This window comes from Phoxinus phoxinus, assembly GCF_949152265.1.
Source record: "Phoxinus phoxinus genome assembly, chromosome: 1".
Lineage (NCBI taxonomy): Eukaryota > Metazoa > Chordata > Actinopteri > Cypriniformes > Leuciscidae > Phoxinus > Phoxinus phoxinus.
This window is the reverse complement of record NC_136876.1, coordinates 51556389-51581968: the sequence shown is the minus strand read 5'-3', so window position 1 is coordinate 51581968 and position 25580 is coordinate 51556389. Positions and strand designations below refer to the sequence as shown.

Below are 25580 nucleotides of genomic sequence, written 5' to 3'. Positions count from 1 at the left end.
AGTGTGTGTTTGTATGCGAGTGACGAGTGTGTGTGTGTACAGGAACATCTACTGGGTGTAACTGTAAAACTCCTGCTGTACACTTCATTTACATCCACAACACACACTCCAGTGCACGTTTAACTCTGTCGTCACTTCAGGACATCAAGCTGTCTCAGTGAAGCAGACAGAAGCTCAGAGTGAAGCCCTTTACACACGATAAACACAATAAATACACCCGATAAACACAATAATGAACATTTCGATCATCACATGACCTCTTTAACTTGCACTGAACTCGCATTTACTGCAGTAAAGTAACAGCAACACAAAATATCTCTTCATAATTTATTGTCAGGCTTAAATCATTGTACATTCACAATCCTCCCAAAAAACAATGCACAGATTTAATAATAAAACAAAAACAAACAAATAAATCCTTCTATATATATATATATGTACAGATCCCTGGAGTCGTGTGTAACAGTGATGGGGGTGTACGCCGCAGTCCGTGAGTCGTCATGCCAACAGAGTAAACAAAACCAATCAAAACTTCAAAAATGAATGTGCGAAAAACCCACATTGCACGTATTCATGCACACGCCGGAGCTCGGCGACGCCTGATGTGTCATTTAGAGCCTCATGGGTAAATCTGGGCTGACAATGAGGCGGAGTATAAAACACAGACGTAACGCGTCATCATACGTTCATATTAATCTCCTGCGATGAAGCCGATGTCCATGTGATAATTGGCTGTGGTCTCCCAGTCAGCTCGTGCTGGTCTGTGTGTCTCCCAGTCAGCTCGTGCTGGTCTGTGTGTCTCCCAGTCAGCTCGTGATGGGCTGTAGGTCTCCCAGTCACAGGTGGTTGATGGCCTGTGTGTCTCCCAGTCAGCTCGTGTTGGTCTGTGTGTCTCCCAGTCAGCTCTGTAGATCTCCCAGTCAGCTCATGTTGGTCTGTGTGTCTCCCAGTCAGCTCGTGCTGGTCTGTGTGTCTCCCAGTCAGCTGGTGTTGGTCTGTGTGTCTCCCAGTCAGCTCGTGCTGGTCTGTGTGTCTCCCAGTCAGCTCGTGCTGGTCTGTGTGTCTCCCAGTCAGCTCGTGCTGGTCTGTGTGTCTCCCAGTCAGCTCGTGCTGGTCTGTGTGTCTCCCAGTCAGCTCGTGATGGGCTGTAGGTCTCCCAGTCACAGGTGGTTGATGGCCTGTGTGTCTCCCAGTCAGCTCTGTGTGTCTCCCAGTCAGCTCGTGCTGGTCTGTGTGTCTCCCAGTCAGCTGGTGTTGGTCTGTGTGTCTCCCAGTCAGCTCGTGCTGGTCTGTGTGTCTCCCAGTCAGCTCTGTGTGTCTCCCAGTCAGCTCGTGCTGGTCTGTGTGTCTCCCAGTCAGCTGGTGTTGGTCTGTGTGTCTCCCAGTCAGCTCGTGCTGGTCTGTGTGTCTCCCAGTCAGCTCATGTTGGTCTGTGTGTCTCCCAGTCAGCTCGTGCTGGTCTGTGTGTCTCCCAGTCAGCTCGTGCTGGTCTGTGTGTCTCCCAGTCAGCTCGTGATGGGCTGTAGGTCTCCCAGTCACAGGTGGTTGATGGCCTGTGTGTCTCCCAGTCAGCTCTGTGTGTCTCCCAGTCAGCTCGTGCTGGTCTGTGTGTCTCCCAGTCAGCTGGTGTTGGTCTGTGTGTCTCCCAGTCAGCTCGTGCTGGTCTGTGTGTCTCCCAGTCAGCTCTGTGTGTCTCCCAGTCAGCTCGTGCTGGTCTGTGTGTCTCCCAGTCAGCTGGTGTTGGTCTGTGTGTCTCCCAGTCAGCTCGTGCTGGTCTGTGTGTCTCCCAGTCAGCTCTGTGTGTCTCCCAGTCAGCTCGTGCTGGTCTGTGTGTCTCCCAGTCAGCTGGTGTTGGTCTGTGTGTCTCCCAGTCAGCTGGTGTTGGTCTGTGTGTCTCCCAGTCAGCTCGTGTTGGTCTGTGTGTCTCCCAGTCAGCTCGTGTTGGTCTGTGTGTCTCCCAGTCCCAGGTGGTTGATGGGCTGTGCTGGTGATGGGAGAGCTGAGGGCCATTACTGGGCTGAGTCCACAAACTGGTGTTCAGTGTGAATCAGTGGATCTCGATGTGAACCTGCAAGAGGGACAGAGATCTGTGAGAACACACTGGGGACTGAGCAGTGCTGACAGCACACGGACACAACCACTACAATCATCCTATAAACCAGGATATGACACACAGATACCTTGACTTTATAAAAAACTGAGTCTAAAATTGAAGGTGATCAAATAATGGTCATAAAAACAACTTGGTCTGAATCACTAATGAGACAGACAGATAGATATACAGACAGAGAGATAGACAGGCTGACAGATAGACAGACAGATAGACAGAGAGATAGACAGGCTGACAGACAGATATACAGACAGAGAGATAGACAGGCTGACAGATAGACAGACAGATAGATAGATAGAGATAGATAGATAGATAGATAGATAGATAGATAGAGACACACAGATAGATAGATAGATAGATAGATAGATAGATAGATAGATAGACAGATAGACAGATAGATAGATAGATAGATAGATAGATAGATAGACAGACAGACTCGCACCTGTAGTCGCACGTTGAACATCATAGAGGCGATGACATAGAGGTATGGGAATCTGAGTCTGAGTCTCCAGGCGAGATCGAAGAAGATGAGCAGAGTCCGGCTGAGCCCTTTAGAGAACAGCCCGTACGAGCCCGACACACGCAGCACCAGATGCGCCAGAGCCGCCATATGAGGAGCTTCCCTGCTGACGCCCCTCACGCGCGACACATGATGAGCGAGCGTGCGTCTAACGCGACGACAGTCCTAATCTCACATCAGCTGAAATCATCAACATCCTACACCCTGTTGTTACCATAGACTGTAAAAAAAGGGCTGTTACTCAAGTTGCGCTCGCGACCGGATGTTGTCATTTTCTACTTCCTGTAAACGTCAGTGTAACCGTAGTTTAGTCCCCTAACGTAAATAAAATAATAACATGGTGTTTGTATTTTTTTTTAGCTTCTCTTATTTTTCCTTTGTTATTTTTGTTTTTAGCAAATCACTGATAATTTTATTATCCTTATCCTGTATGTTCAGATAACATTGAGTATATTATTGATATAGTTTGTGTATTGCATACAAAATTGTATATCATTGTATGTCATATCAATCCCTGTACCGTTTGAAAGCATAAACAAATAAAAATAAATGTTAAATAAAAAAAAATTCATTTTTTTAACAAGACCATTCACAGATCTAAGAGGGCAAATGCATTTATTTTGACAACTACAAAGTGTCGCAATAATTGTGTCATCATTTTGAACACTGTGTGTATTGTTTTATCTTCTCTGTTATTTTAGATCAATGTCTAAATATTACCCCCTAGCAATTACTACATTGCAAATTGATTTAATTGTGATACATTAATAGTGATATTGTGAAACATGCTTTCCTATCATGAGGAATATTAATTAAATAATCTGTTACTTCGTGTAAATAGAAAGAAAGAAAGAAAGAAAGAAAGAAAGAAAGAAAGAAAGAAAGAAAGAAAGATAGATGGGGTGTTAGCTGTAGGACTTTTATTCTGGAGGGAGCCGAGCGGAAGTGCGCTTGTAAATCTGTAGGAGTCACTTCCTGTCTTGGGTGGTGGCTTCAAACTTTCTTACTCGACTTCATTCCTGTGTGTGGGAATGAGAGGAGGAAGAAAACACAATTTACAAAAGCGTCTTAATCCCCAGCCGTAATAAGTGTGGTTTGAACAGCGTCGTTTATTTTTTACCGATCTCGTGTAGTTTCGCGCGGAAAGAGAGTAAATATCGAGTTGAAGTCATGCAGGCCATCAAGTGTGTGGTCGTCGGGGACGGGTGAGTAACTTTACTGCCTCGGCACTGACATGTTGTCACTCTGAAGATGACTTTTACTCACTTATACTTACTTATATTGTGTCTCAGAGTCTGTTGAACTGCCGCTTTTACACCGCGATATGGCCTCGGTGACTTCTGCCTCCGGCGTGACGTCACGCGCACGGTTTTATTTATTTATTTATTTACCGAAGAAAAATGTCAAATAAAAAATACATTTACAAATCAAAATTTCAAACGCAAGGGAGGTGTATATAAGCAATAAGAACAGTTTAAAGAGAGTTCATGTAAAATTTGAGTGTTTTTTTGTTTGTTTCTTCGAGGGTATTATACAATATTATTATTATTATTATACAATAATATGTAATATTGACTCTATAATGCTTCAAAATAATAGAAATTTTACAAATACCATTATGTATCCATTAAAATAAAGAATAATAGTAATATAAATGCGTGTTTGTTTGTCATTGGAGTTTACAATAATACATAAAAGAACATCTTTCCACTATAATATAACATTTTCATCAACGTTTTCAACAATAAAAGTACATTTTGCAAAATAAATGAACAGCCGTTTTACAACTTTTATGTTTTTTTTTGTTTTTTTAGACTTGGTTATATAGTGATATTCTGTGAAGGAGTTTTAAAATGACTTTCACCAGATTTCTTCCAGTCAACATCACTCATAAACTGACTCCAATATGCAATAAACTTGCTCTCGAAACAACATCCTACCGGAAAACATCTCTTTTTGATAATCTGTTATGATTATTATTACTACATATTTCCCCTCCAGGGCAGTGATTTAGTGAGTCGCTGGTAATCAGATCTTTTTTTTAACACAATACCAAACATGCCATAAATTCCTTATAAGTAAAAAAAAAGAAGGCCATCTGAGTTGAATAATAATTGGTCCACCGAAACAATATTATTCAGAAACCAACTTTCAAAAGAAAATAGTCTTTTGTTTATCAAATGTCCTTATTACTCCAGATAAAAGTATTTGATTTGTGAGGTAAAAAGTTGCGTTTGTAAGTTAAACTGAACATGCTAGAAAAGCTTGAGAGAGATTTATGCCAGTATTTGTCCTTACAGAGACTGGATACTTAACAAGTTGTCTAATTGTTTTAATTGCTGATTGTTTAATGTAGGGACGTTCAGGAAATTGAGACCAACATTTTCATATGAGTTCATTTCTTATGTAGGCCTAATGTATCAAAAGCAAAGCAATTTTCCAAAGAAAAGAGCATCTTATCAATCTCCTTTGATATTTTATGATCAACACGAAGAGCTTTATAAGTTAACCGGGATATAATCCTCTGCTTTGGAAAATCATAACTCACTGACAAGTCTCTAAAAAGCCATTGATCTTTTTTTTTATCTTCTTCTTTCTGTTTTGACTTTGTTGAAACACTAAGATCATTATTTGACCGCCATAAGTTCACACTTCTTTACATTCAGATAAACTCTTTTAGAAAACTCTTCTATTACTTTAAGAGTGAAATCATGTGCCATTTAAAGGAACACTTCACCTCTGGAAAGATGAATGTGTATTTAAAATGGGTCATTTATGTAGAAGAAATGTGAAATTATTTTTGAATTTGGAGCCTTCTAGACTGAGAAAAGCCAGAAAATGTATTTGTGGCTCATGTGGATGAAAGACAACAACTCCCAGAATGCACTTGCTTCGCTGCCCTAGGAGGCCACGCCTACCGGTAAGAGTGCAGCTAAACAACAAGGCTATGCTACTAGTGAGTCTCCGTGAGTCTGCCCAGTATTTTGATGTCGCCCAAAATGTCCAGGATTCGGCTTTTGCGTTCTTCAGTCGCCATTCCTCATGTTTACTGTGACGAGCAGGAACGAGACTGACGGCCGCGGAGAACGATGCGAGCCCGGTGGCGTGATTACTGATGAGTGGCGCCGGCGCCTGTGAGACGCACCGGTCTCGTATCTCTCACGGAGGAGCGGGAATTTTCCTAGCAATGTTAAAACGCACATCAAACGATCACTTGTTTAGCGTTCATGTAAACACTACATTCAGATTCACCAATCGGGATGAGTTCAGTTAGATTGAAACAAAAGGTGTGCATGTAAACTATGAATGCGACTGCAGAAAGCAAAAGCCGAATCCCGGACAATTTGGACGATCTCGACGGCCGGACATGACGGCCGTAGCAATGGTCACCGCTACTACTCAGCTTTCTCCACAGAATAAGAAACTGTTAGCTTAGCTTCCAAATAAAGAATGGCTGACACTATTTGTACATTCTGTGTGTGAGATCCCTCTATGGGCGGGTTGAAAACATGCGGAACAGCGCCTTCTACTGGATAAATGATGAGCTAGTGTTTGTAGTCTTACCCTTATTCAAAGAAATTTGACTTCCTGCTTTTTATGACGCAAAATGACGATTTTTGCGTCATAAAAAGCAGGAAGTGGAACACTTAAATCCTTATTTCTCCCATCTCAGGGGAACATAAGGGAATAAACCATGACCATTCGAAAATGTGACTGGGTTTCTAAAGATACAAAGTCTAATGCAAATGGGTGAAGTGTTCCTTTAAAGGGATAACATTTTTAATTCTGTCATTAATTTCTCACTCGTTGTCGTTTCAAACCCGTAAGACTTTCATTCATCTTCAAAACACAAATCCAGATATTTTTGATGAAATCTGAGTTTTGTGTCCCTCCATTGACAGTCTAAGCAACTACAACTTTGACACTTCAAAAAGTTCATAAAGAGATCGTAAAACTAATCTATATGAATCGAGCGGTTCAGTCCAAATTTTCTGAAGAGAGTCGATCGCTTTATATGATGAACATTGAATTTAGGCTTTTATTTTATTCAAAACTAAGCATTTAAATATCACCTTACTAAGACATTGGCAGATATTGAGTGATGACGACTGATATTATACAATGATTTATAATACAAGCGATCATAATTTCATCATCAATATCAGCATCTGCACCAGATTTTAGTTTTTTTTTTCTCTCATATATATGAGCTCCATATATTAAACAAAACAAATGCATATGCAATTTTTTCATTTAGATTCTTTATAAAGGTTCAATAAACTTCCATTTAAATAGATTGATTATTTTATACATCAGGCTTTACATAGTTGAAACATTTAGCTAGAATATTTGGTTACACTTTATTTTAAGGTGTCTGTGTTACAGTGTTTATACAATTAAGTAATGAGTAATATTAATTTACTACATGTACTTCCGATTCTTATTGATTCCAATAAGGTAAAACAAAAAACAGACTTAGATATCATTCACATTTAGTCTTATTCTAAAACATTTAATTGTAGCTGAATATCATGAACAAAAAACAAAACACATACACTAGGAACGTTTGCCTGCGGTTTAAAAATACCATAGAAAAACAACTAGCCTAACTAATTGGATACTAACTAGCCTAACTAATGGATTTAGGACAAATCACTCCACTATTTTTTTTAGATCTTAGGAAAGCCTTTGACACTGTTAATCACAATATTCTACTGTCTAAACTATCTAATTTTTAATTTCTCAGATAATGCTCTAAAGTGGGTAGCATCTTATCTTTTTCAACGATCACAAGCTGTACCTACGTATTGGCAGCTATCATTCTGAACCTCTTCAGTTGTCCACTGGAGTGCCTCAAGGGTCTATATTGGGCCCCCTCTTGTTTTGCATGTATATTAATGACTTGCCAAGTGCGTGCCCAGAAGTGTGAGTTCAAATGTATGCAGATTAGGGATGTCAACGATTAATCGATGATCGATTAATTGTCGATAATACATTTAATCGATACAACTTCTCGATCATCATTAAGCAGGTTCATGCGCTGCTCAACCGCGAAACAAAGCGAGCACGTTTTGTTTGGGACCATTTTACATCTTCATTATGACTATAAGTTTGCGTGTTCATTCACAGCCTTTTGTTTTGTGCAAATGTAAGTTGTAATATTGTGTTTTTTGTGTATGCCTATCTATATCTGATTTATCTTATATTGGATGCATCCCTTGAGTTAGCGCTGTAGTTCGCGTGATCAGCTTCAGCGCGCGCGGCTCAAACGGCACTGCACGACTAATAATGACTATTGGGAGGACTGTCTGTCGTATTACATAACATTATAAAGAGAACAATATTGTAATAAAACATTGTGCATTATTTGGGTTTAGTTGCCGTGTTGCGTTGCTCCAGGAAGAGCGCGTCCACATCATGATCATTCTGAATGAATGGCACGTAACGTAGTTCAAGTTCACTTGTGCATTCGCGTCTTTTTGTGCAGAAATAATTTGTAATATTATGTTTATTTTGAATATCTGATGAATCTCATAGATGCGTTTCTTTGAGTTACTGGTAAATAACGCGCTAGGGTGCTCAAGTTTAGCTATTCATTCAGCGTGCGCAGCTCAAACAGAAATGCACGACTAATAATAACGATGAATAATTTGGGACGGACATATTACATAACATGAGAACACTGGTGTGTTAAATGGTTGTGAGTGCATTGGGTTTAGTCGCCGTGTTCAGTGCGGTGTTCAGGGAGAGCACGTCCAGTCACACATTCTGCATCTGAGGCGGCGCTGGTGACGCGTTGTATAGTAGTCATTATATTTGATAATTAAATAATCAATGACATCGAAACATTCATCCATCGATCATGGGAATTTATGAAAATTGACATGAAAATTGACATGAAAATAAAATAAATTGAATTGGAATATTAGAGGCGGCGGCGGGAATACATTTTATTGATTCATTTTAAAAAGATGAAAATTAAATGCATTGTGTAATAATTGTGGCAGTATGTGTGGACGACATTTGTTTCAGTTTGAATTTAATGTGTACTTTAACCATTTAAAAAAGTTTGCAGAAATGCTTTCGGTTTTAGGAGGAAGTGAACGGCACATTTAAATTTCAGCCCTTACAGCGATAGTCATACGAGAAGTCTTTTGATCTTAGTGACTCCACAGACTCGTTTTTCAACCTGTTACTGTTACTATCCTGTGTCATGATGCCGTGTGTTTCCCATCATCACCATTACGTGTTGTTCTTCCTCTTCATCATTCCAGAGCTGTGGGTAAAACATGTCTGCTGATCAGCTACACCACCAATGCCTTTCCTGGAGAATACATCCCCACAGTGTGAGTGTTTGCTCAAATATCACACACACACACACACACACACACACATATTTACATTTATTCATTTAGCAGACGCTTTTATCCAAAGCGACTTACAAATGAGAACAATAGATGCAGTCAAACTAACAGTAGCGTGCTGCACACACACACACACACACACACACACACACACACACACACACACACACACACAGAAATCATTTCATTACTTCTAGATTAGCTTAAAGATTCCTGTAAGAAAAGGTGTCAATTTGAGCATAGAAAACAGTCGGCCTAGAAACAAGGCAGTCACTGCTGCAATATTACAGTATTTTTTATGTTTTATTATTTTATTTCAAGCATACAATGAAAAAGTGTACATTATGTACAACATAAGACAATAATCGAAAAAACATTGATGATCAAACAAATAAAAATTCAGAGTGGGATGAATTTTAACACTTGTTAATTCCCACCCCCTCTTTCAAAATCGTAATACCTTAATTTACTTCCTTTGGTATTATCCACTTTTTAACAAAACACAAGCACATGACATATCTTCACACATATTTATTAATATTAATATTTTAGCAACAAAATTTCCAGCTTAACCAACTCATTTTCCTTCATTTTTATAACGTTCAAAAATCATGAACGTTATAAAAATGAAGGAAAATTAGTTGGTTAAGCTGGAAATTTTGCTGCTAAAATATTGTATAAATGCGTGAAGATATGTGTGCTTCACACATTTAATCTAAATATTCATATTGTTTTAATCTTCAGTCAATATTGGAATAGTTAACTACAATGTAACCTGTCCTCGGCCTCCTTTTTTAAAGTCCTTCTTATTTTAATCTTTGTGTCTCTAGTTTCTTGTTCTGCCAAGCAATGCTTTTATTGTTGTTGTTGTTGTTTTTCTTACTTTGACTGGAGATTCCTGCACATCTAACCATTTATATTAGATCTGAACGAATCTGGTTAAATTGAGAATCACAACGTTTTTGTTTAAAAATGGAGATTTATGATTCTGAACCGATTTTCTAAAGCTGAAAAGCCTCCTGTCTTGTTTAGGACCTGCATGTGTTAAAGTCAGCATTTTAACCTGGTGATCACTGATAACATCCTAATACTCAGAATCGCATTGCCTTTCAATCGACAGATTTGATAATTATTCTGCCAATGTGATGGTGGACGGGAAGCCAGTGAATCTGGGTCTGTGGGACACAGCGGGACAGGAGGATTACGACAGGCTCCGCCCCCTGTCCTACCCTCAAACGGTACGATCACAGAGCTTAAACTTACACATTTCTTGAAACCTTCACCTAGTGTTGTCACGGTACCAAAATTTCAGTATTCGGTACCAATACCTGTGAAAATCCACGGTTCTCGGTACCTATTTCGGTACCAAAGCTAATTTAATTAAATTTGCATATATTAAAGTGTATATCCATTTGTTAGATAACATTAGATAAAATGACCTAACGATAGTTATATACACTGAAGCAATTATTCTCCTTGGGGTCATTAAAAAATGTAGCCTACTAATACATTTTTAAAATCAAAAGTTAAATCTGTTCATGAACAATCAAGTGTTTGTATTAAATAACATTCACAAACATACATTAATGTTGTAAAAATATATTGTTCACTCAGTGTGTTAAATAAGGCATTAAGTAATGTTAACGAATGGTATTGTAGTGTTACCAAACTAGATAAAACGTGTTTTGTTTGACTTGACTGTCCTTTTATTTAATCCAAAACTGCGTTCATATTTAAAAGGCCTTTTAAACTAGATACAACCGCACACGATACCACTTTAGGGGACGTTCACATATCGCGTTTTATGCGCGTGCAAATTCTTTACTTAAAATGTTGGCGCGCGGCTTATAATAGAAGCATCTCAACAGGTCATGTGACAAAAACCAGCGGCCTTTCCGTAACGACATGGAAAGCTCGGCCGAACAGCTGATCATAGCTGTACAGGGCGGCTTTTTATTTCTCATCTCAATGAATATATCTAGTAGTAAAGCTAATGCAAGGGCTAGAAATTCTTTGATACTTCCTCGTCATCATGGAGAGCGCAGTTTGCACCGCTTTCTCCTTTCCACAAGCGCGTGCTTTCCCGTTGCGTCTGCCGTTGCTAGGCAACCATGAACAGAAGCACGCCTGGAAAACGAATTTGCACGTGCAAAAAACGCGCTGTGAACGGCTCTTTCCTCCTTTCTGGTCAACTAGTGGATTCGGAGAAATCGCATTAGTAGCGCCGCCGGTCGCCATGTCTCAGTGTGTTTGTGAAGAGGACGCAACTGTGCACCGTTCGGACAGCGCGTCAAGAACCGGATTAACCCGATACTTCGGTACCACCGGTACTTAAGAAAAGCTGGTACCGTAACCATTTAATTTTTTTAGTACCGAAATGGTACCGAAGTACCGGGTCTTTTGACAACACTACCTTCACCCATTTCTCACAACATTATTAACATAATTGTCAAACTAAACTCTCAAAACCATCAGCCGTGTTTCCATTACCTTTCAAATTTAAATTGCGAATTGAAAATACGCCCAATGGACACGCATCAATTTCACAAAAACTCCCATTTATCGCAAACAAGTTTTTACGCTCGCATGAGGAGGTTTTTCAGGCAATTCGAAACAGAAATATTTTACAAAGCTGCAATGGAAACAGTTTTTGCGCATTTACAGTCGCCTGACGTAGAGGACGCGGTGTGTTTGGACAGAAGACGAGACACAGTTCTTCATTAAACTCATAAAAGACAAAATAATGACAGGAATACTGGATTCTGGACCTCAGAGAAACACAATCAAGATCTCGAAGCAGAAATGAGGGAGAAACTCCAGAAACTCCTCATATGAGCCGCTCACAGTATAAGAGTCTTTCCTGGCCATTAATGATTGGATAACACACACACACACACACACGTCTCCTTACATTAATAATAATGGCCAGTGCAGTGGCTGAGATATACATAAACCTACCAACATCCGTCGCCATGATGTCTGGACTGATTATCGTGAGAGGAAAACATGAAGTTTTAGTCGCATTAACCGTATCAACGTTAACCGATCAGTTTTAGGTAGTCGTTTAAAAAAAAAAGTGATTTCTAAATTAGGCTATTATAGACAGTGGACTAAACGCTACTACAGTTAGCCATCTCATTTTTTCATAACTCTTAATGTTTGTACTTAATAAACCAATAAAAACATTCGGCGCGAGGTCACAGCGTTTGGGTTCGCGCGCTCAAGGTTTGCGGAAAGTGAAGGCTACAGGCTAACACACTCGAGGGTAGAGCCAGGGCAGACGACAGGATGAACAAAGAAAAGGAGTGTGTGGGACCATTTCACCAACAAGAATGACACAGATGTAAGTTACAACTTGCGTGATACAGCGCTTAAATACAGCAGTAGCACATCATCTGTGATGTATCACCTGAAAACGCGACACTTACAAGCCTCTTCGGAGCGGTCATTTCCTTAAATGAGCCGCGGCAATGTTTCAAATGAGCTTCTAACGCTAGACAAACGTCTTTATTTTCAACGCGATCACCTTGTACCCAAACCATTTTGAAAGTAAGGAGCCATTTGTCCTCCGATTACATACAAGCTCATACAAGCTTATTTTAAATAGCGTAGCATATTCTAAACTAATCGGTTAATGAGGCTCGGTGATCGGTCAAGAATTTTTTTTAGTTTTCGCCATAAGTCGCATAACATTTCCTGCATTCCTAACAACAGGAAACACCGTCATTTTGCAATAGTTTTTTGTCGACATTTTTAAAAAAAATCTCTAAAGTTTTGCGCAAATCTGTAATGGAAACGCGCCATTGGCTCTTTCTGGCAAAGTCAAACAATTTCTGCAAAACCATTTTATCTGCTCAAAATCAAACAATGCCTTCAGATCATATAGACATAAGTCAATAAAACAAGCACTTCGGCACTTGCACACTGTAAACAATACAGTGACCCAACTTCAAAAGCATAAAAGGTCAAATAAAACTCTAAACTTGCAGTTGTTTAGCGTTTTGAAACATAAATGCATCACAGTAAAAAAGTGTTTTATTGAGTGAGAACGTGTTCAGAGTGCACGAGATATGAGATAACTGCCTGAACTCTGTTTAATGTTTTACAGAACGAGTGATTTATTCAGCAAATTGGTTTAGGCTGTTGAGAGTTTGGTTCAGCCAATGGGATTTAGTGTTTTAGCAATGGTACCTCGCAAAAGAGGACCAATTATTCTTTCTTTAGCGTGTAATGTTGCGGTTTGAGCATTAAAAAGCTCCAGATATTCTCTAAATGAGTGTCACGGTTTCTGAACTCCCTGGAAACGCCCCCATTGTAGTCTTGAGTTTCTTGCAGGAACGAACACGTCACAATATTCCTCATTTACATAATTAATATGCAGAATAAAGGGGCGGGGCCTGGTTGAGTTAGTCAGTAGTGTGTTAAACTGGTGGTTATGGTAAGGGGCGTGGCATTTCCCAAACACACTCGAAGCGCTCGACCAATCACAACACACTGCTCCAGCCGACCAATCAGAGCACAGTGTGCTTTTCAGAAGGAGGGGCTTCATAGAGACAGGAAGTAAACAGAGCGTCACTTGCAACAAAGTTCTTGTTCTTCGTTTAGGGGTAGATCGAAGTTGGAAATACCTTTGTAGCGATACACATCTGACTCCGCTCGCACTACTGAGAGCAGCGTTTAGATCAATATATGAATAGTAAATATGTGCTCTGAATAATAAAATAAACACACAACAAAGATGACTGGTGAGAACTGCAGCTCAGAAAGCACCAGCTCTGCAATTCAGCTCTCCGGTCACGTCACGTTTATTTATACAGCAGCTTTACAACATATCGTTTAAAAACAGCGACTTCACAGTATTAAACATGAAGACTGTGTCAGAAGAACTTCATGTCCTACTATAAAGTGGCTCTCCAGTGTGTGCATGTTTGTACTCGCGTCTGACCTCGACTGACTGAACCGGAGAAATGAACCGGAGAAGATTTCCACCTCAAAGAAGGCGGAGCCTCAGAGCACACCCACCTGTTACATCATCACCATTGACCAATAGAGACATAATCTGAGGCCACGCCCACACCGGGGGGGACAACAATCCAACCGTCTCCAGTGACTCTGCATGGCGAGAGGCTCCTCCTCGTCATTTCTTGCTTCTAACTAAAGACAGAAAATAGCCTAAAAGCTGCTGTGTGACGAGGTGTCCAGCAAACAAGCTGAGAAACACAGAAATACGTTTTTTTAAGCTGTCGACCCCAAAAAACGAGTGTTTAAGGACTTAAAAGTGGACACAGGCTGGAACGATTGGTTAAATAGTGGGATCCTGACACTCAGTATGCACTAGAAACACAGTTTCGTGAGCAGTGAGTTAAACATTTGGTCACTGGTGAGTCAAACATCCAAATGTCAGTTCTATATAATTTATATTTCTGTAAGATGAGCGATCATGTGTTGCCGATGACGTTCTCCTCCAGCGGGCGTACGTTAGTTCTCAGAGTAATGAGACGCGTTACGCTCCGTCTCAACTGCCTGTCCACTTTTATCTCCTAAACACACGTTTTTTGTGGTGGACAGCTTATAAACACTTATTTCTGTTTCTCATGTGAATATGTTTCTCAGCTTGTTTGCTGTACACTCGTCACACAGCAGCTTTTAGCCATTTTTCTGTCTTTAGTTCGAAGCAAGAAATGACGAGGAGGAGCCTCTCGCAATGCAGAGTCAATGGAGGCGGTGTGGGCGTGGCCTAAATACGCTCTGTCTCTATGGTAGTTCAAAGGCGTCCACCAGCCAGAGCGAACTTTTCGGGGAAAGTTTGTTTTGGAAACCCGATTCAAACTCCAAAACGAACTCGCATTAATCGAAGAACGAACCGATGTGACGTAATTTCAAACAAAATGAGGCCAAAAAGTTTTTTTGTTTAACATTCAAACATGAAAAGCTATTCTAGTTGATAACATCAAGAGTTTTAAAAAGTCCTCTCTAAATCTTCTTTGTCCTCTTAAATTACAGTCTCGATTATATCTTTCCATTCTTACTGTTGTCTTTATGATTGATGACGACTACATTTACAGTTACATTAACTTTATATTGGTAATGTATGACAGCACACATTTTTGGATTATAACTAATAGCATTTTGCATTCATGATTTGTCTCCTGTCTGTTCTTTTAATATTATCATACGTTTCTTTGAGTGCACATTGTCACTTGTCTATCTTGAGAGGATCTTGCACAATTCTGGCAGTAATAAATCCCATAAGCACTTGCACATATGAACGGTGTGAGTTTAACACACTGCCTGATGCTCTGTGAATCTGCATTGGCACATCACGAATGCTTTTGTCCCACAGGACGTGTTTCTCATCTGCTTCTCCCTTGTGAGTCCTGCCTCTTTCGAGAACGTCCGTGCGAAGGTGAGCGCTTTTTTCTTCCTTCAGAGTACAAGCTGTAACCAACCTAGCAGACATTATTACGTGATAAATGGGAAATGTCGTGTGTGTGTGTGTGTGTTCAGTGGTATCCAGAGGTGAGACACCACTGTCCAGCCACTCCGATCATCCTGGTGGGAACCAAGCTTGATCTGAGAGACGATAAGGACACCATTGAGAAGCTGAAGGAGAAGAAGCTCACTCCCATCACCTATCCTCAGGGCCTGGCCATGGCCAAAGAGATCGGTAGGTGCTTCCACGCTAGGGCTGGGTGAAAAATATAGATTTTAACCGATTCTCATTTTTAAGGAACCGACATCGATTCTTAAATCCCAAGAATCGATTAGGCTAGTCATCCTGTTTTCAGTTAATGAATGATCACAATAATCACATGATCTTCTCTTCCGCCTTAAGGCGAGACACTACAGGTGAATAGGGTACAATTTTAAATGGATATCACCATGAAACTTCCTCAGTTGATTACTTACACAAGCTCATAAAAAAATGTATTACTAGTTTTTGAAATTTTTATGTTTAATTATGCAAATTAGGCATGATCTCATTAAATATGCAAGATTTTGCATATATTTTCAGTAGATAGATCTGAACATATGATAAAGCAGGTGCAAAATTATTTTTTCATTTTGATTACACACAAGATGAAAGAAGATGTTCAGTGGGATTTCAGGATATATGCTTTCATGACCTAGGAAATCTAAATATACTGTCCATAGCCTTAAAAAAATTGAGATTTTTTTTTTTATTAAAATGTCACATAAATCAGGCCAGGAATGATTTATTAACAAATCCCTCTGAACATATCTTCAGAATACTGCTAAGTGTATAACTGGAGAGTTTGGTGAACATCGGCTGAGATGTTTCTACTGGAGAATGACAAAAAACCCATTTTGAGAAAAAGGCATTTAAAGATTTGTAATGTAAAAATTCATACTTTTTCAGTGGAAACAACTATTTACTGACACAATATCTCATCAAATCATCAGCAACAACAATACAAACCACCTAAATCACATCAACACTTATACACACAGCATTTATGGCCTTCAACTGAGCAGAAAAAGAGTCAAAAACACACATCTGAATGTCAGAGCGCGTCAAGTGATGCATCTGAACCAATCACGGTGTCAGAAATTGACATCATCCAATGAGATTTCACTTTTAGAGTTAAATGCCCATTGTACTTTCACGATTGGTTGCTGATAAAAAGGAAATGAGCATATTTGGATCGACAGCATTGTACAGGAGAGAGAGAGATGTCCAGCGGTGTGTGTGATGACGGTGCAGACAGAGATCGCGGATCATGATGATTTATAACGACAACTTTTGTTGAATTTAGGAGAAATCTACAGACGCAAATAAATAAAGTTAGTAAAATAAAGACCTAAATGTGTACTTTGGACTTTTTTTCACCACAAGTCTGAAAGATGTTATTCAAGACACATAGCCCAAAATCTCACAAATTGTCCAGTGAAAAAAAAAACAATGTTTTTGCCTGCCGTGTCTCGCCTTAAAGGAACACTTATCCATTCAGCCGATCTCCGGGTCTGGCGGTAGCACTTTTAGCATAGCTTAGCATAGATCATTGAATCTGATTAGACCGTTAGCATTTCTCTCCAAAAAAATGACCAAATAATTTCGATATTTTTTCCTATTTAAAACTTGACTCTTCTGTAGTTACATCGTGTACTAAGACCGACGGATAATGAAAAGTTGTGATTTTCTAGGCCAATATGACTAGGAACTATCTTCTCATTCCTGCGTAATAATCGAGGAACTGCTGCCGGACCAGCAGCGCAATGATATTACACACTTAGTGCCGGTCACGTTGGAAGTTACCGAGCTGGGGACTATTTTCAGGCGCTGCGTAATATCATTGTGCCGCTGGTACGGCACGAGTTACACGATGTAACTACAGAAGAGTCTATCTTTTGAAAAGCTTTGTTCTGAACGTGTGCTCGTGTGTGTGTGTGTGTGTGTGTGTGTGTGTCTCAGGGGCTGTGAAGTATCTGGAGTGCTCGGCGCTCACACAGCGCGGGCTGAAGACGGTGTTCGACGAGGCCATCCGGGCCGTGCTGTGCCCTCCGCCGGTCAAGAAGAGGGGCAGAAAATGCTCACTTCTCTAGAGACTGATGCCATCCACACTGTGTTTCTGAAGAGGAAATGACACCAGGCTTTCATTTCTCACTTTTCCTCCATTTGTAATCACCAGTTCAACTTTATCACACCTCACAAAACATGTAGTAAAACATCGATCCCCGTCTCCCTTAGACAAACACGTGCTATTGGACGAGCTGCGGCCTTTGACTAACGGATATTAACTTTTTTTTTTTTTAAAGACGGTTAACAGTGTCCTGAAGTTGGTTCCTTCCATTGAGAACCCATAATGTTTGTTTACAGTCTTTGTTTGAGAGAGAAATGAAGATCTTGCCAAATAGCACTACATTAGCATTAGCATTAGCATACACCACATCTGTAGCTTTTTAACCCCTAAAGAGCTTCAACCAATTGGCAAACGAGAGCTATCATTGGCTACTGTGAAGCCGGGGATATTGACAGAGTTATCGGTGAATCGTGAGGATCAGTTGATGGAAGGATGAGGCGTCTGAACAGATTTTTATATATCTTTATCATTATGGGGTTATGTGCACACTATTTGCCATTTTGTTTTTGGGGGATTTACTGTAATTTAAGGCACGAAAACACGGCACATCATGTCACTTCTGAATCGTAGAAATCACATAAGAAAATGAAGCTTGTATTTAGGACCATTTTCATCACAATATACGGTCATTTTAACTTAAGTACAACCAATATTACCGTAAATATATTTTTCTATTAAAGTAACATGAGCATTTTTATATGAGGACTTGTGGAAAATGGGCTTAACATGTAAAGTGATCCTAAAAAACAGGCTTCATTTGATTTAATATCGTTAAATCAACACCTTGATGCTCTTTGGGCATTTAAAAATTCACCTACAGCCATATATATGATATATATATATATATTCGTAATAAATTTTTAGAAACTTTTTTTCTTTTTGACACTTTTATACATGTGCTAATGTTACAGAAAGCAACAGACTGCTGTCAGATCGTACACTACAGGATTTGGTTCATGTGACGTCGGTGTGATCCCACTATACTCATGTTTTGAACACTTCTTACTGTACTAACATGTAACTGTTTGTCGTCTTGATCGGACCGGCACGTCGTGTTGCATCATGGTATTGTGACGTGAACACTACTTGAACTGAGGCACAGGTACAGAGCGTGCGCTTTCTGTCGGCACGGTTAGATCCAGATCGTAACCCTGTTTTTAGGGGTATTGATGATGTCGCTTGTTTTACAGTTAATAAAATGCAATAAATTTAGATCAAACCCTTGAGAGTTGTTCTGTTTTAATTATCGGATGGATGTGGAAAGGTTTTACCCAAGTAAATGCTGAAAGAAACCACATATTCACTATTTAAAAAGGCTTGATTTTTATCCTTCAGCCGTTGATCAGATTGTGACAATGGTGCAGGACCGCAGAAGTACGCCATTTTTTGTTTTTTTTTGTTTTTTTGCCAATCACCTGGGGCCTCATTTAAAACGCACTGAAAAACGCATAAGTTGTGATTTATAAAAACAAACTTGACGGGAAAATGTGCGCACCTGCACGCAAACTGACCCGTGCGTACGATCGTTTTGGCGACACCGATGGTGAGCCGGAGTTAAATGTCTTTTTGGTCACTTTTAGACCGAAAATCTAAAGAAAATTATTCATATACAGAAAGATAATACAAATATAATTTCAAGCCTATCACATGAAGCAAATATCATATATCCACCTAAATGTCCGCGCCAGCGAGCGCGTTGGGCCGTTTAGTGAAACTGACGCATACCTAACGTAAATCTGTCGTAAATCTTCATTATGAGTCCCAATCATAAACACAGTGCATGTTCACGATAACAGTTTAAATTAAACAATGATTTACTTCTGATATAAACATTTAGATTTAATGCCATTCTCATTAATGGAGTTAAACACTTAAACTACATGAAATAATTACCGAGAAGTTACAAAAAATGTTATATTAAAAAAAATATTTGTTGTGGATGCAATGCTTTTGAACACTTTTCCTCTGGCATGCTGTGTTTTAATGTAACTACCGAGATAATTGCTTATCATGATGATAGCAGATTGTCTGAGAAAATAGTTTCTATCTATATTTCCATTAAAAATATAAATCAATTAAAAATACTATTTTGGCCAGTGGAAAAGGTTGAGAAATACTTTCTCATTTTACACTATTTGATTTATTTATTCTAAAACAAGGCAAGGATAGGCTATTAAATCATTGTTATTAATGTAATGTGACGGCACATCCGTATTTCATATTTTCCTAACGTCTTGTACCGTTAAACATTTGTTAGGATAGGACGATATTAGGAAATCTGAGGAGCAAAAAAAAATCTAAACATTGAGAAAATCTCCTTTAAAGTTGTGCATTTATGTTCCCGATTGTGCTGCATTCACTCACAAAAATACATGTTTTATATATTTACGGTAGGACATTTACTAAATATCTTCATGGATCATGATCTTAATATCCTCATGATTTTTGGCATAAAAGAAAAATGGATAATTTTGACCCGTACAATGTATTGTTGGCTATTGCCACAGATATACCCGTGCCTGGTTTTGTGATCCAGGTTTTATATTAATATTTTCAACATGAAATGTACAGAAAAATGCAGACTTAAAGGAACCGTATGTAATTGTGGCCAAAACTGGTACTGCAATCACTTTCAAATTACTGTAGAGCGGTGTAGTGGTTGCCAGATTGACTGCAGGATCCAGCAGGAACGTAGACAGCGAGGAGCTTCCAATGGCAAGACTAGAGCAGAGCTGGCAACCCGGATGCCGAAACACTACTGGCTCGTGATTGGTGGATCGGTGGAGGGTGGGGCATCAGGCCAAAACACAACATGACAACATCAACATCAGTTGAGCGCTGCAACTTCACTTTTAAATGACAATATCCTGGCCGGACTACTGTCGTCAGTGATATAAGTACATGAGTGATATAAGTACATGATTTCTTAATGTCTACTGACATATCAGGGCCATTTTATGATTAATTGAAATACATTTCTTACATACGGTTCCTTTAAGGATGTTCAGGTCATATGTGTAGCTTAGATCATTACAAACCAATCACATTTAAGAAGACTTGAGTGACATTGATTTTCACTTAACTGTAGACTCACTTAGTTGTTGTGACCAGTGATTTCCCGGCCGTGAATAAAACTTAATTGAAAGAGCTAAAAAAAAGTATATTCTATATAGTATGAATTTAATCTGGACTGGACGTACTGTACACTCACCATGTGGTCATTATCATGTGACCTACCAACATCAATTGAACTTGATTGACAGGTGATCTGACCAATCATACGTCACCATCCGCCATTTTGTCGGACAAAGCAGTCAGGAGAGTTAGTAGATCAACACGGGAGGATTTGAGCTTGAGAAGCGGAGTGTACTGACGCCTTTCCGCGGTTAAAACAACATTCCTTCTGATGTTCATTCATGTTTATTTGATGCTATAAATGAACTAGAAGTAAGAGATGATCGGTTCACGAGCGGCTTTAACTGAGGCGATCTGTCACGACACATTAAAGAGCCACAAAACGGTGTTTATTGTTTACATTCCTTTAAAAAAATGACCAAATTTGAAAGTTGAGACTTTGTTTAATATCAGGGGCCTGTACCATGAAGCCGGTTTAGGTGGCTAGCCAGCTATGTTTCAGCTTAGTTTCCGCCAACCCTGGGTTTTAGGTACTATGAAAGCAGCTCGGCTTTAATCGGTGTTCGTTGCCATGGTAACTATCTTACGCTGCACGGCTAGCCTGCTCCGGGGCAGGTTAAGTTCTGGATTCGAGATCTCAGACTGAAGTTTGACCAATCAGCTGTGAGCAAAGAAACATATAGGTGACGTAACTAATTCTTTGTTGCAATGGCTTTACATTTTCTTTCAAATCCTGTCGACATCTCAGCACAAATTGTTAGACGAGCGCATCGTAGAGAAAGAGTTTTTAGCCAGACAAAATCCCCTTCCCTTTCCTGAAAGTTTGTATGAAAGATACAGATTTTCTGCGGAAGGAATATCTTATCTTTGCGAACTTCTTGAGCCGCGCATAAATAATTTAACACGTCGAATTCATTACTGTACCGCAAATGTTATTGTTTTGCGTTTTTTTGCAAGTGGTACATACTTGCACGATCGGTGATGCACAGAATCTGAGTAACCCCAGAGTGCAGTCTGGACGATGGGGCGGGGCGACACTTTGGGGTGGGGCGACACGTGTCGCTCCGCCTATCAACAATTTCATTGGTTTATAATACAGCAATCTTATTGGAGTAGACACTTGAGGCATGAGCATGCGCATTCCTTTATGTACGAGTTTATGAATGATCTTCTATCTACGCAGTTTCGCGCAGTTTGGCCGTAGGCTACTACGTTGTCGCATGGCGATTTCAGTAATGATCAATTAAATAATGTTTTTATTAACTTAATACGACTTAATAAGTTAAATGAAGTTACTGTACAACAAACAATAACAATCCCTTCAAGGCAGACCGCCGTGTGCTGCTAAATATGGGGAACGAATTCTTCATTCGTGGCCACGATACCTAGGTCTATATCAAGTGAAGTAAAAAAAATGTGTATAGCGCTCAATTCACATCGTTTTGTAGCAGCTTTACAAAAAGTAATATATATGCCTAAGTATTAATATTGAGCAGTTTGAGAGCTGGGCGATATAAATAAATATGTTGCTGATATAAATCATACGATGTTTTAGATTTAGCTAAATTATATTTATTAATTTACCCAGCAGATAAGTCAATGGCACTTTAAGTGAGCAATGATCATGACTGCATTAAATTAGCATTGCAAGGAGAGATCGCCTATTAAGCTGATAATAATATTTTCCGAATGTCATGCAGTGCTGCGACATTTTACATCATTAATTTATGCTTCTTCATTTTTCCATTATAAATAAACTCGGGATTTTACACTACATAATGATAATTCACTGTATTTCAGTAAGACACAGTTCCGAAAGTGACAAATAAGACAATAATAGGCTACCAAATAATACAAGCCCTGGCCATTGTTTTTTTTTTTGTGTGTGTGTGTGTGTGTTTTGTTTTTTTGCGTACAATGGGAATTTAAAAACCTGCAGTGCTGAAAAGTGGAAAAAAAATAATACTAAAACAGATATTATTATGTCGATCTATAGCAAATATGATTATTTATATGCTCAATTTAATTAAGTAGGTAGCCTATATAAATAAGTAGCTATTTGAAGTAGGCTGTTAGGCTATAGGCCTATATGCACAGATTTACAGCTGTGATTTTTTAAAATAGTTAGGCTACAGATATAGCCTATGCCAGTGTTAATATTTGAAACTATTTTTAACAGGTAAACAACAAGGAAATATGTGTTTGCCATTAAACATTTTATTTGCACTTTGTGCCAAAAAATGCAAGCATTGGAGAACAAATCTCGTTAAAAAATCAACAAAAAACGGTCGTGCTAAAAAATCAGAGCACTAAAATCAGCTGCTTGCGTTCGGGTTTGTCCGATGTCTTTCCTTTAATACAGCGATTTATCATAATTTGCGTAAAATCCAGAGTTTGAGCTGATCCACCGACCGACCTGGTGGAAATATGAAATGGTGCTGTCGGTGCTGTCACCAAGCGTTCGTTTTTAAACAATAACTTTGTCTATTCTGTGTCTTAACAATAAAACATTATCCAATAGATCTTAACTAAAATTACCATGGTAAACCGATAATATACGATTAGAGTTAGCATTTAATATTTCTTTAATATGGACAAATCATTCACAAAAATAGTACATAAAGAGTGCGCATGCTCAGGCTTGAATCAGGCCAATGAGATTGCTGTATAATAAGCCAATTAAATTGGGGGTGGGCGGAGCGACACGTGTAACCCCGCCCCAAAGTGTCGCCCCGCCCCATCATCCAGACTGCACTCTGGGGTACTACGAGAATCTAGGGGGTTTGTCGAACTATTCGCAAGGTGGTCCTCGCTCTGCAGGAGTACATAAATAGTTTCATTAATAATGTTCCCCGGACATATATCGACCATGTCCATAAAAGAGGGCTTTTATAAAATTGCAGCTAAGATATATTGATAGGGTGACATCACATGAACAAATTTTTTTTCTTTCAAAAAGAAAAGTTCACAAATGTACTACAGTACATGTTAAAAATTATTTTAAATCTTTTTTATTATTATTCGGTTAATCTTATGATATGATTCCCTAGAGTGATTGGAGCAATAGACACACATGTTGCAATCTCCACTTCTAGAGAACATGAGGCAGATTATGTTAATAGAAAGTCCTTTCACCCTTAGGTAATGTTCAAGTAGAGATGATGTGAACATGTGAAATTATTATTTTCTGTGAGATGAATCTTTAAATTAATAGTAACATTAACAGATATAACAATGATCTACTTTCTGCGAGTCTGCGTTGTGTCATTTGAGGAAAGCAAGTTAAATTTGGTACAGTATAAACACTGTTAATTTGCAACCTACACAATAACCGCCTATCATGACCCTCAGACAGGGCCACAGAACCGCTTCAATGTGGCCCTCAGTAAAACCAGAGTGAAGTTAGAGATGACCTTTGGCATCCTACGTTTCAACTGTCTTCGAGAGAGAGCAAGAGGAAGTTGCATTAATACATTTTCATGCTAAAGTGTTACTTGGTTAAATAAGTTCACATACTGAGATCAGTTTTATCCAGCTGTTTGATCTCTAATTTATTTATTTATTAAATGTGGAGCCTCTTCAGCTCACAGTCAGGCTCCTTTAGTGTGCAGTCTAGCTCCATAGGCTCCTTGCAGTCTAGCTGAGATGTGTAAGGGCCAGTCCCTGTTTTATGCCACACATTCAAATGTTTGCCTTAATAAAAAGCCCATTGCATTCACCTCAGCAACTGTCTCAGAACACAGACCCAGTGTTACTTGCTTAGAGGAGCCAGCACAGGGTCAGACTGTACAGCACCTGTAATCCCATCCATAATCGGCTGTCCCTTATTCCTATCAGAGCCAACTCAGTGTATTCTGGAGGAGTGGCCCTCCACCAGTTTTCTGAATTTCACCCTTTTTTCGGTTTGCCTCAAACAAGTGTTTGTGATCAAATGTTTACAAAAATAATAAAAGGTTGTGTGTAAATACTTACTACTTTGAATTATATTTTTATATTTTGTCTTTATCTGCTGCCAAGAACGTTTGGAGTTGCATCTAAAAATCAATGAATATTAATCTTTATTATATACATGCACATTTTTTATATATTATAAAAATATAGGCTATATTTCACACACACATACATTCATAGCCTATACATAATTTTACATGAATATAGAACGTATTTGTTTAGCTTACACATTAACACAATCAGCAATCTTTCAACAGTCTTTTCTTGCTTTGGCAGCAGAGACCGTATTGTTTCGAGCTTGTAATACATATTTAAATTAATTGTAACTGAATGATTATCTCTTGCTCCTCCGCGGAAAAAATATATCGCTCTCGCTCTATCCATATCGAACGCGATTGGTTGTTCGGTGCCAACGTCACTTTGGTATGTGCACGCGCTCGTGGATTAATCATAGCTTAAGATCAAAGCCTGAGTTGACAGAGAAAGTTGATGAGCTGCGTCATGGTACCAATAAAGCCTGATTGCATCGGTTTGGTTTTGTCAACTCAAAACTAATCCTGAAACCCTGAGTTTGTTCAGCTACCTTCATGGTACAGGCCCCAGAAGTAAGCTGTGTCTGTCGGTGTGTTGTCAGTGTCCTCTCTGCTCCGCGATGTGTTTTACACTGCGTGAGAACATGGTGTGTGTGTGAGAGCGGCGTAGCTTGTCAGGCATAGCAACAGGGGGCGGGTCTTTGCGAACGGTCAATTTCGTCGCTTCACTGTCATTTATAAAGCCTCTCCCGTGGCCTCATGGGATAGTAAAGTGTCCATCGAACGCACACTTCAGACATATACTTATTTTGTCACATACTGAGCTGTGATGCCAAAGACAGAGAACAAAAAAAAAGTCCATTT

The 25580-nt window shown here is 39.2% G+C and overlaps 2 protein-coding genes across 2 annotated transcripts; one reads left to right on the top strand and one right to left on the bottom strand.

Moving 5' to 3' along the window:
* Positions 1–314: 314 nt before the first annotated feature.
* On the bottom strand, positions 315–2927 carry smim10l3 (small integral membrane protein 10 like 3). The gene is made up of 2 exons (XM_079614097.1): positions 2553–2927; positions 315–2068 (listed from the first exon to the last, which is right to left on the bottom strand). Exons 1-2 carry the CDS (start codon positions 2718–2720, stop codon positions 2048–2050), a joined length of 189 nt encoding a protein of 62 aa, XP_079470223.1. The 5' UTR covers positions 2721–2927; the 3' UTR covers positions 315–2047.
* Positions 2928–3572: 645 nt separating this feature from the next.
* On the top strand, positions 3573–18817 carry rac1b (Rac family small GTPase 1b). The gene is made up of 6 exons (XM_079622818.1): positions 3573–3835; positions 8906–8977; positions 10116–10233; positions 15339–15401; positions 15503–15662; positions 17430–18817. Exons 1-6 carry the CDS (start codon positions 3801–3803, stop codon positions 17558–17560), a joined length of 579 nt encoding a protein of 192 aa, XP_079478944.1. The 5' UTR covers positions 3573–3800; the 3' UTR covers positions 17561–18817.
* Positions 18818–25580: the final 6763 nt, after the last annotated feature.